Raw genomic sequence first — 12,932 nt, 5'->3', positions numbered from 1 at the left:
TGGATCTGTGGCAGGTGGTGAGGGAGCCAATGAGGGAAAAACATACTTGACCTCATCCTTACCAATCTATCAGCTGCAAATGCATCTGTCCATGATAGTATCAGTAAGAGCAACCAAAACACAGTCCCTGTGGAGATGAAATCCCTCCTTCACTTTGAGAATAACCCCCATTGTGTGTGTGGCACTACCACCAAGCTAAATGTGACGGACCTCAAACTGATCTTGCAGCTCAAGACTTGGCATCCATGAGAAGCTGTGGGCCATCAATAGCAACAGAATTGTACTCCAGCACAATCTGTAACCTCATGACCCAGCAATTCACGACTCAAACATTGCCAGCAAGCCAGGGGATCAACCCTGTTTCAATGGAGAGTGCAGGAGGGTATGTCAAGAGCAACACCAGCTGTATGTGAAAATGATGTATCAACCTGGTAAAGCTACCAAACAGGACTACCTAAATGCCAAAAAGCATAGGCAGCAAGTAATAGACAGAGCTAGGTGACCCCACAACCAACAGAGCAGATCTAAGTTCTACAGTCTTGCCACACCCAGCTGTGAATGGTGGTGGATGATTGAGGAGGAGGAGGCTCCATAAGTATCCCTATCCTCAATGATGGAACAGGCCAGCATATCAGTGAAAAGGATAAGGCTGAAGCTTTTGCAGCAATTTTTGACCAGAAGTATCACGCGGACGATCCATCTCAGTCTTCTCCAGTGGTCCCGAACATTACAGATGCTAGTCTTTAGCCAATTTGATTTACTCCATGTGATATCAAGAAATAGTTGGAGACACTGGATACTGCAAAGCCTATGCACCCTGATAACATTCCAGTAGCAATACTGAAGACTTGTGCTCCAAAACGCACAGTGGCTCAGTGGTTAACACTGCTGCCTTGCAGCGCCAGGGACCTGGTTCAATTACAGCCTCGGACAACTGGCAGTATGGAGTTTGCACATTCTCCCCGTGTCTGCATGGGTTTCCTCCGGGTGCTCCGGTTTCCTCCCACAGTCCAAATATGTGCAGGTTAGATGAATTGGATATGCTAAATTGCCCATAGTATTAGGTGCATTAGTCAGGGGTAAAATGTCGGGAAAGTGTCTGAGTGGGTTATTGTTCGGAGTGTCAGTATGGACTTGTTGGGCCAAATGGACTATTTCCATACTGTTGGGAATCTAAGCTTAAAAAAGTGTGTCGCTCCCCAGCCAAGCTGTTCCAAAGCAACAATGTGGAAAATTGGGAGGAAATGATGATGGGCTTATGCCCAAAATGTCGATTCTCATGCTCCTCGGATGCTGTCTGACTGGCTGTGCTTTTCCACTCTCTAATGTGGAAAATTGCCCAGGTGTGTCCTGTACATAAAAAGCAAGACAAATCCAATCCAGCAAATTACCGTCCCATCCGTCTATTCTCAATCGTCAGTAACTGGAAGGTATCAAAAATAGTGCCATCAAACAGCACCCGCTCAGTGATGCCCAGCTTGGGTTCCACCAGGGCCACTCAACTCCTGACCTCAATATAGTCTTGGTTCAAGCATAGACAAAAGAGCTGAATTCCAGAGGGAAGATGAGCATGACAGCCCTTGACATCAAGGCTGCAATCGAGTGTGTCATCAAGGAGCCCTGCTGAAAATATGTTGCTGGAACAGAGCAGCAGGTCAGGCAGCATCCAAGGAGCAGGAAAATCGACGTTTCGGGCATGAGCCCTTCTTCAGGAATCAAATTCCTGAAGAAGGGCTCATGCCTGAAACATCGATTCTCCTGTTCCTTGGATGCTGCCTGACCTGCTGCGCTTTTCCAGCAACTCGTTTTCAGCTCTGATCTCCAGCATCTGCAGTCCTCACTTTCTCCATCAAGGAGCCCTGGCAAACTTGGTATAATTTGGTATAAGGGGCAAACTCTCTCTGGTTGGAATCATATCTGATACACAGAAAAATGGTCATGGTTGTTGGAGGTCAGTCATCTTCAGAACATCTCTGCAGGAGTTCCTCAGGGTCATGTCTGAGGCCTCCTCAACCATCTTCAGTTGCTTTGTCAATGACCTTCCCTCCCTCATATAATCAAAAGTAGGGATGTTCACTGTTGATTGCACAATGTTCATCTCCATTCATGACTCCTGAAATACTGAAACAGTCCAGGTTCAAGTGCAGCAAGATCTGGACAATATCCAAGCTTGTGCTGACAAGTGGCAAGTAACATTTGCCAGGCTATGACCATCACTAATAAGAGACAATCTAACCACTGCCCCTTGACATTCAATCATGTCACCACCATTGCATTCCCAACTATCAACATCTTGGGGAGTTATCATTCTCCAGAAACTCAACTGGACTCACCACATAAACTCAGGTTACAGAAGCAGGCCAGAGACTCGGAATACTGCAGCTAGTAACTCACCCTCCCAACTCCCCAAAGCCTGTCCATCATCTACAAGACACATCTCAGGAGTGTGATGGAATATTCCCTACTTAACTGGATGAGTACAGCTCTAACAACACTTAAGAAGATTGATACCATCCAAGATAAGGCAGCCACTTGATTGGCACTACATCCACAAGCATCCACTCCCTCTACCACCAATGCTCAGTAGCAGCAGTGTGTGCCATCAATAAGACACACTACAGAAATTCACCAAAGACCCTCAGACAGCACCTGCCAAACCCATGACCACTTCCATCTAGAAGGACAAGGGCAGCAGATGCATTAGAACACTACTACCTTCAAGTTCCCCTCCAAGCCACTCACCATACTGACTTTGAAATATATCATGGTTCTGTCATTGTCGCTGGGTCAAAATCCTGGAATTCCCTCCCTAATGGAATTGTAGGTCAACCCACAGCTGGTGGACTGCAGCAGTTCAAGAAGGCAGCTCACCACCACCTTCTCAAGAGCAGGTAGGGACTGGCAATAAATGCTGACCAGCCAGCGATGCCCACATCCCACAAATGAATTTAAATGAAAAATTTCTCCTTGAATATTGTTTCATTGGATCTTTCACATCCACTTAAAATCAATGGAATGGAAAGTTGTGCCTTTTTATTTAAAGACAGTTGTAAAACCTATGCTTACCACTAGAGTGATTGCATCCATATTCAGCTGCTGAAGCCTTGATGTTATCCAAGTAATAAAATCCTCTGATCAACAGAAATTTAGAACAAGATTCTTTGTGCCATCTGCAATAATTTATGTAGTCTTTTCTGTAAACTGGTTGTTTTAAGATTAATTCTTCCCTCATGAGCCTTCACACCTGGATTGATGCTACTTTGATCATTATTGTGTTTGTTTATGATTAAAGCATGTGTAATGTGTGCTCTCTACTGCTAAATAAAAAAAGAACTAACATTCAATGCAGATTGAGTGCTTTATTATTATAATATGATAGACAAGAAAATTATTTTAATTGTCATCTTTATTTTTTGAGGATTGACTTGGTCGTTAAAGTATGCATTAGATTTTTTTCTAGAATTAGACTACAATGCAAATTAGAGATAACAAAATATGATGAAGTTATTCTATCGACAGGATTTCTCATGATGCTCAAGATGATATCTTGATATGCATATATAGTGAACAATAACTTTGAAAAGCTCGTAGTGCACGACTGAAAACTTATCTCCTTGTCTTTTTATAGCCTAGCTCTTCACCCACGAAAACAAATCCTGGTGACTGGAAGTGATGAACGTCTCTGGAAAATGTGGTCCATTCCCAATGGTGACATTATCATGACAGGTGAAGGTCATGGTGATTGGCTTTCTGGCTGCTGCTTCCATCCCAGGTTAGTGCAAACATTGCATTCAGTCAGCACAAATCCCTGCTGAGAGCAACTTTACATATTTTTGTTTGCAATAGTCTTTTCATTTCTAAGCTGAAGTGATGACACAACGCTTCATGTTTGCTTTTGCTTCTCTTCCATATAGTGTAATGCATTTATAAATGATCTTGGTAATTTTCCTTGACAGCCTTGTGATATTGACTGTAATGTTACTGATGTTACTATAGTGTGAATCTCCAAGTGTCATTTACCAGTGCTCAACCATTATTGAATGAACCTATTCATTTGATTTTTAAGAAACATAAAATAAAGTTAGATTTTGAATGAAAGACTATACGGTTCTGATTTTCAAGCCTGAAGCTATTCTAAAAATATGCTTTACTTTGGCCCTGCCAAGAAAGCAGTCTAATTCATAATGCTAGAAAATTGCAAGTCTGAAGTGCCCGCAAGGGGTGGGGAGCATAATTTAGTGTCAGGGTATATCTCCTGTACAGAAAAAAAAGACAAATATAACCTGGCCAATTTCCACTTCATCAGTCTTTTCTCGATTTCAGTAAAGTGGTGCAGTGTGTCAATAATAATGATATTAAGCTGCACTGAGCAGCAAGCTCACTGATGTTCAGTTTTGGTTTCACCAGGGCTATTCATTACAGCTTTTTTTTTCAAATGAGCTGAAAAACTGAGTTGAGATGAAAGTGAATGTTGTTAACATCAAGGACACTCAACATTGAGTGTAGCATCATGGACTAAAAATGAGTTGCTGGAAAAGCGCAGCAGGTCAGGCAGCATCCAAGGAGCAGGAGAATCGATGTTTCGGGCATGAACCCTCCTTCAGGAATCATGCCCGAAACGACGATTCTCCTACTCCTTGGATGCTGCCTGACCTGTTGCGCTTTTCCAGCAACACATTTTCAGCTCTGATCTCCAGCATCTGCAATCCTCACTTTCTCCTGTAGCATCATGGCGTCCTAACAAAGCTGGAGTCAGTGGAAATCAGATGGAAAACTATCCACTGTTGCTGCTATATCTGGTACAAAAAAAGGTGGTTGTGGTTATTGGAAGTCATCTAGGCTCCAAGATATCCCTGCAGGAGTTTCTCAGGATAGTGTCCTTAGCTCAATGAACTTCAATTGCTTCATCAATAAACTTTCCTCCATCGTAAAGTCAGAAGTGGGAAAGCTTACTTCTAATTGTTCAATGTTCAGCACCATGTGTAACTCTTCAGATACTAAAGCAATTCATGTCCAAATGCAGCAAGATCTGGAACCCCACTATCAACATCCTGGAGCTATCATTACGTTGGACTTGCCACATAAATACTGTGACTACAAGAGCAGGTCAGAGGCTAGAAATCCTACAACAAGTAACTCATCTCCTGACTTCACAAAGCATGTCCACCAAGGCACCAGTCTACCGTGTGATGGAATATTCTTTACTTGCCTAGATGCATGCAGCTCCAAAAACACTCAAGAAGCTGGACTTCAACCAGGACAAAGCAGCCCACTTGATTGGCATCACATCCATACACATTCATTCCCTCCACCACCAATGCTCAGCGGCAGTGTGTACCATTGTACAAGGTGCACTGCAGAAATTCTCTCAACCTCTATCGACAGCACTTCCCACACACATTTAGAAGCAAAATCTCCTTCCTAATCACATTACAGGTATACTTACAACAAATGGACTTGAGAGTACAAATTGTTAGCACAGCACCTCCTTCTCAAGAGCAACTAAGGATGGGTAATATTCAAACAGTGATGTCCACATTTCATGAGTGAACTTAGAAAAAAATTTGTTATTTGTAATAAACTATACCTGAAAATTTAAAAGAAACAAGTACCCCAGGCATGAAAAGTCTTGCAAATACTACAAATGTCAAGATCTCAGCATACAGCAGTTCACTAATAGTACCGGAGTGCAGATATAATCAATCTGCCTGCATATTACATATGTTTTATATCATAGACACTGCTGGATACCAATTGCAGATATATCACCATGCTGTGACTTGCATTAATTGTAATCCATTAATCAATCAAATATCAGTGCCACAACAAAAATGCAGCACACTATTAAAAAAACACTTTTAGGACTGAAGATTAAAGACAAACGGAATGATTTACTTTCTTCTGAATTAGTGCGGCTAAAATCTCACCTCTGCTGCAGAGTGAAAAATGAAGAGCAATAGGCCAAACAACTTCTCAAGATCAATCAATATTTGAATATATTATCTCTGAGATGAAGCTTTTAAGGGATGCCTCCACTCAGGTGACAAAGATGAATAAAAAGCCAAAAGAGTAAAGAAGGAAGCAGGATGAGCTACAAGCAATGTATTGTTCCTCTATGAGACAACCCGAAGCACTCATTCATAAAGTATATCAGGCTCAGCATGAGCAGTTAGAGAAACATTGGCTAGAGCCCAAAGTAATGTTAGAGAAAATTACAGACTTGCAAAAACAAGTGAAGATGCATAACACCCACAAGGAACTGCAAACCACTGAGCAGATAGTCATTTCAGAAATAAATGCCAGCAATGACACTCCAGTGAGAGAATTTGAGCAGAAAGTAAAGGAAACCAAACAACTAATGATGCAGCAAGTAGAAGACATACAGGCTTCCAAGAAAACAAAAATAAAGGAAAAAAGTATTTAACAAACACAAATTACAAACAATATCACAGATAACTGTGGAAATGACTGGTACCTGGACAAAATCAACCCAATGAGATCTGAACCTTTAGATCAATGACCTATATGTTAGCAACTTATAAGGTAATTTATTGTTGTAAATAGTTGAATTTTCTTTGAGAAAGTGCAATGACTGCAGATTACCAATGGGTAGATTGAACTTTTAATTACAACTCGTGTTCTTTACAAATAGGACATAAAGTGAAAAGTGAACTGGGGTGTGAATTCAGTTGCTGTCTGGTGAAAAAGACCCTGGAATGCCATACTTATGAAGTTTTAAGAAATCTTCAGATGGGGGGACTTAAAAGTGTGAAATGAACTACAAACCGAATTGTAATCTCTGAAGAGTTGTCTCATACTGTAAACATGATTAACAAAAGAACAGCAGTCTTGATGAGAGTCATGATTTGTGTTTCCCCTTTCAGGAATATTTAAGGTTAGGGTTTAAAAACCAGTTCAACCCTTGTGTTCTGTGCTTTTTTTTTGAAAAAAAAGTATATCAGTGGGCTGAGATGCTTATTAGCCTGGTTCAAGTAACAGCATTCTGTCAATGTCACAGTCAAAGAATCACCCACTGGTCATTCCTGCCTTGCAAGTAAAGGATTTTTTCACTCTGGTTGCTAGAAGCCATCCAGTGAGCAAGAAAATCGAAAAGAAACAGGACAAGAGAAGGATTCCCTTGATCTGAGTGCTGTCAGCCAAAAATAACCAAGAGAAAGAAGTTCAATGAACCTGCTGAACTACAAATCCCAAAAATTGAGTGTTTAATTATAAATATTCCACTGTCATCTATTCATACACGACCATAGAGAGTGATCCATTTTTTTTTAGCTTTTACCTTTTTTGGACTCTCATTTCTAATCTATGTCTAAGTGTATTGTATTACTATTCCTTTTCAAGTTTCAAGAACTAATAAACTCACTCCATAGTTAGGGGGACAGATACCAGACTCTGGTAACACTCATGGTTGGTGTGTTGCCTCCCGGGTGCCGGGGTTCATGATGTCTTGGATCTGGTTCACATTAGCACTAATGATATAGGTTGGAAAAGGAATGGGGATTGAAGACAGAAATTCAGAGAGCTAGGGTGAAAGCTTAGGGGTAAAACAAACAGAGTTGTTATCTCTAGTTTCTTGCCCGTGCCATGTGCTAGTGAGGCAAGGAATATAAAGAGAGAAGACTGGAACACTTGGCTACAGGGATGGTGCAGGAGGGAGGGTTTCGGATACCTGGATAATTGGGATTCATTCCAGGCTAGATAGGACCTGTACAAACAGGATGGTCTACACCCAAACCAGAGGGGTACCAATATCTCGGTGGGAAATTTGCTCATACTCTTCGGGAAATTTTAAACTAATTCAGCAATAAGGTGGGAACCTAAATTGTAGTTCCAGTATATACAGGAGGTTGAGAGCAGTGTGGTCAGAAATGATGTTTCAAGGTCGCAAGCATGCACCAGAAAGCAGGAGGGTGGTTTGAAGTGTGTCTACTTCAATGCCAGGAGCATTAAGAATAAGGAGGGTGAAATTGCAGCATAGGTTGGTACCAGGGACTTCGCTGTTGAGTCTAGATTAGAGTGGTGCTGGAAAAGCACAGCAGCTTAGGCAGCATCTGAGGAGCAGTAAAATCGATGTTTCAGGCAAAAGCCCTTCATCAGGAATACAGGCAGAGAGCCTGAAGGGTGGAGAGATAAGTGAGAGGAGGGTGGAGGTGAGGAGAAAGTAGCATCGAGTACAATAGGTGAGTGGGGGTGAAGGTGATAGGTCAGTGGGAGAAGGTGGAGTGGATAGGTGAAAAAGAAGATAGGCAGGTAAGACAAGTCAAAAGGACAGTGCTGAGCTGGAGGTTTGGAACTGGGGTGAGGTGGGGGAAGGGGAAATGAGGAAACTGTTGATGTCCACATTGATGCCCTGGAGTTGGAGTGTTCTGAGGCGGAAGATGAGGCATTCTCCCTCCAGGCATCTGATGGTGAGGGAGCAGCAGTGAAGGAGGATCAGGACCTCCATGTCCTCAGCAGAGTGGGAGTGGGAGTTGAAATGTTGGGCCACAGGGCGTTGTAGTTGATTGGTGCGGGTGTCCCAGAGATGTTGGTGGATGTGCAGGTAAAACTTTGATGGATGTGGAAGGCTCCTTTAGGACCTTGGATGGAGCGAGGAGGTGTGGACGCTGGTTTTGCAATTCCTGCGGTGACAGGGGAAGGTGGCAGGATGGGAGGGTGGGTTGTAGGGGGATGTGGACCTGACCAGGTATTCACGGAGGGAACGGTCTTTGCGGAATGCAGAAAGGGGTGGGGAGGGAAATATATCTCTGGTGGTAGGGTCTGTTTGGAGGTGGCGGAAATGTCAGCGGATGATTTGGTTTATGCGAAGGTTGGTAGGGTGGAAGGTGAGCACCAGGAGCTTTCTGTCCTTGTTATGGTTGGAGGGGTGGGGTCCAAGGCCCTAAAGGAGCCTTCCACATCGTCAAAGTTTGACCTGCACATTCGCCAATATCATTTATTGTACCCGTTGCTCCCGATGCAGTCTCTTCTACACTGGGGAGACTGGGCGCCCTCCTAGCAGAGCGCTTTAGATTACATCTCTGGGACACCCGCACCAATCAACCACACCGCCCTGTGGCCAAACATTTCAACTCCCCCTCCCATTCTGCCGAGGACATGGAGGTCCTGGGCCTCCTTCACCACCGCACCCTCACCACCAGACGCCTGGAGGAAGAACGTCTCATCTTCCGCCTTGGAACACTTCAACCCCAGTGTATCAATGTGGACTTCAACAGTTTCCTCATTTCCCCTTCCCCCACCTCACCCCAGTTCCAAACTTTCAGCTCAGCACTGTCCCCATGACTTGTCCTACCTGCCTATCTTCTTTTCCACCTATCCACTGCACCCCTTCTCCCCCCTGACCTATCACCTTCATTCCCTCCCCCACTCACCTATTGTACTCTGTGCTACTTTCTCCACACCCCCACCCTCCTCTCACTTATCTCTCCCCTCTTCAGGCTCTCTGCCTGTATTCCTGATGAAGGGCTTTTGCCCGAAACGTTGATTTTACTGCTCCTCAGATGCTGCCCGAACTGCTGTGCTCTTCCAGCACTGCTTATCCAGATGTCAGAGGTGGTTTCTTTACTGAGAGAATAGTAGGGGCATGGAACGCAGTGGCTGCAATAGTAGTAGACTCGCCAACTTTAAGGGCATTTAAATGTTCATTGGATAAACATATGGATGAAAATGGAAAAGTGTAGGACAGATTGGCTTCAGATTGGTTTCACAGGTTGGTGCAACATTGAGGGCCGCAGGGCCTGTACTGAGCTGTTACATTTATGTTTTATGTTCCTTTGTAAACTCAAGAAAGCCAATTTAAACTGGTTCTTTTTCAAACATCACTTAATTTGGTCTGGGAGATAGATATCCACAAGGGCAAGAATCTTATGTAAATTAACTTATTAACGGAGAGATGGATGTGACAGTTTGGGTGTCCCATTTGAACCGTAATAATTTGGGAATCTCACCTGAGGTGTGATTATAATAGAAAGATAGGCACACTGTATGTGTATCATTGTTTTAAGAGAGCTCACCTTTTACATACTCCAAGTACAGTGCATATATAAGGCTGTAACTCTAAATGTGAAGAGTACACACTGCACTCAGGTGCTTTTTTTTTATTCATTCGTGGGATATGTATGCCACAGTTGGTGCCAGTATTTATTGCCAATCCTGAATTGCCCTTGAGAAAATGATGGTGAGCTTCCTTCCTGATCCACTGAAGTCTATTAGTTGTAGGTAGACCACAATACTGTTAGTGAGGGAATTCAGGAGTTTAACCAAGTGACACTGAAGGGACAGCGATATATTTCGAAGTCAGGTTGGTGAGTGACTTGCAATATCTGTTTTATAACTTGTAATGTATTTTAAAATTAAATCAATGAATCTCACTTCTGGAATTTCCAGCCTCAGCAACCTTTTAGAAGACAGTTTCAGATTTCTCTTCATGTAATGTTGCATTTCATAACATCATACCTGAATGACATAGTTCTGAATTTAAGGTATGTTCCTCTGTTTGGGACTTTCCTGCAAACACAATCATTTTTCATTGTTTTCCCTCCTCTGTACTTTTTACCCTTTGGTTATCCTAAACATTACATTTCGATCACCTCAGAATCTTCTATATTTTAGGGAATTCAAGGTGAGGCATTGCAATCTGTCTTCATAGATTAACTCATTCAATGTCTGCTGCTGCTGCTGCCATTTGACCTGGTCTGTACTTACATATACTGCAGGCTTTGTGAAACTTCCCTGCTGTTGCATTGAGTCGTGAGTAGAATGCTATCTTTTCTGCTTTCCATTTTTCTGCTCGATATTGATTTTACCCAACTTCTCTTAAAATGTAAGAAAACAATCCAGTATAGGTTTAATTCTGTGAATTGGACCTTTTCTCCTCATTCCACTTTACTTTTGAGTTGAATTTGATTTGTTCCTGTTCATTCCCATCCTGCTCTTGATTCTGAGTAATCTCTCTGTGGTTTCAGTTTGCTAACTTCCTATGGTTGTTCTTGTGCTCTGATTAACTTTACCTTCTGAATTCCTTCACTGATTGTATCCAAACCAGCTCCTCAGGATCTTACTGTTTCCTCTAATCCTTTGTGCTTCTCACCTCCATGCAGCTAATGCACAAATCATATTGTTCCTCTTGACAAAAAAACTGCAATTGCCTTTCACTCTCCTGGATCTAATTCCTCTTAGAATTCTGCTTTCAGTTCCTTGTTCTTCTTCTGTCATATTTGGTCTGCTGTTGAATCCTGCCAATATCTGAATAAGTTACACATCTCTGCATATCTTGGATTAATCTCCACTGACTAATGAATATTCTCAGCCCTCTAACTTAACTGGATACCATAAAACACCATCAACCAAAAACAGTTCCAAATCAATAACTGGTTCCTCACTTCATCATTGGAATGTGGGTACCCCAGATTGAGTCTGATCTGACTAGAAATCAACCCCACCCAACCACAGGATCTCAGAAATTAGAATGAAAGAAAAAATTGCTATAAATACCCAGCAATCAAGCTGATGTCAACATTTAAGTTTGAGTTCATCCAGATTGGATGAAAATTGTATAGTGTCGGATAGATAGGCTTCAGATAGGTTCCACAGGTTGGTGCAACATCAAGGGCTGAAGGACCTGTACTGTGTGGTAATGTTCTATGTTCTATTATGCATGAGATGTTCTTCTGTCCTTGCAAACTAACATTCCATTTCCAAACTCCCTTCTCGCTCTAAAATCCTGAAATATATAATTGATTCACATGGTCTCCATCTGACACATGGACTATTGTTTGGATTGCACTCATCCAGTTGTGTGGAGAATATTCTTTGCATTCATTACTTGTGATTTTTTTGCCAGTAGAAGTCTTTGGGAAGTCAAGTGAGTCATGGACCACAGAATACCTGGCCCTGACCTATTCCTGTCACTATTATATTTATGTGACTGGTGACCATCTACAGTATTGGTGTGTTTAGAATTTGATAATGGTAAAGACCCTACCACATGGAAGTGGTTTTCTACTCTTTTGTGAAAGAAGGTTATTGCCTGGTGCTGTGTTGCTCAACAAAGTTGGTACAATTTGCTTCGTTATCCAAGGAAACATAATTGAAATTGAACACTATGCAAACAACAGCAAATATCCACCACTTCTGATGCATGGTAGAGTGAAGGTGATTGATGAAGCAGTGGAAGATACTTAGGACACTGGCCTGAAGAACTTCTGCAATTATGTCCTGTAGCTAAAATAATTGGCCATTGATAATCATATCCATCTTCTTCTATACTTGATATGATTTAAGCCAATAGAAAGCTTTCTCCTGATTTCTAAGTACTTCAGTTTTATTCAGACTTCTTAATGTCACATTCTGTCAAATGCTGCCTTGATGGCAAGGGCAGTCACTCTAACTCACCTGAAGGAATTTGGTCTCTTATTTTTCATATTTTTCATATTTATACCAAGTCTGTAATGAGATCTGGAGCTCAGTGACACCCATATTGAGGGTCAATATAGATCAATACCGTAAGCACTGTGGATGAACAAAGTTTGATGTGGGGGATATACTGAGCGCTAACCTTTGGATAAACTGGAGCATGGAGGCTAGAAGATCACAAGAATAATATCAAAGTTGACAAAAATAAAATATATGGATAAGGATCTCCCTTGTTGACCTCAGTAGGGAAGAGAATGTCTAGAAGGTGAATGTAGATAGCCTTTGTGGTGGAGAAGATTGAAGGTTGAGTCAGATGTGGTTAAATACTTGAACTTTATCTGAGACAGTGGTCAGAGAGGAATTATTAGTATAGGTGCAGAACCTGTGATAAGGACAAAGGCTTTCTTTTTCTCAATGTTTAACTAGTGGAAGTTGCAGGTCTTCCAAACTTGGACATCAGACAAGCACAATGAGGTTAAAATGGAAGGTCAAAGAGACAG

General features: G+C 42.1%; 1 protein-coding gene across 1 annotated transcript in view; it reads left to right on the top strand.

The window, feature by feature from the left end:
• Positions 1-12,932, top strand: part of LOC132817667 (sperm-associated antigen 16 protein) — a 1,000,178-nt gene that overhangs the window by 491,621 nt on the left and 495,625 nt on the right. Inside the window, exon 11 of the mRNA XM_060828166.1 lies at positions 3,629-3,772. Coding sequence (XP_060684149.1) covers positions 3,629-3,772 — 144 coding nt within the window. The remainder of the gene's footprint in view (positions 1-3,628; positions 3,773-12,932) is intronic.

Source organism: Hemiscyllium ocellatum, chromosome 7, assembly GCF_020745735.1.
Source record: "Hemiscyllium ocellatum isolate sHemOce1 chromosome 7, sHemOce1.pat.X.cur, whole genome shotgun sequence".
Taxonomy (NCBI): Eukaryota; Metazoa; Chordata; class Chondrichthyes; order Orectolobiformes; family Hemiscylliidae; genus Hemiscyllium; species Hemiscyllium ocellatum.
Note: the sequence above shows the minus strand (reverse complement) of the source record. Positions and strands in the feature narration are given on the sequence as shown.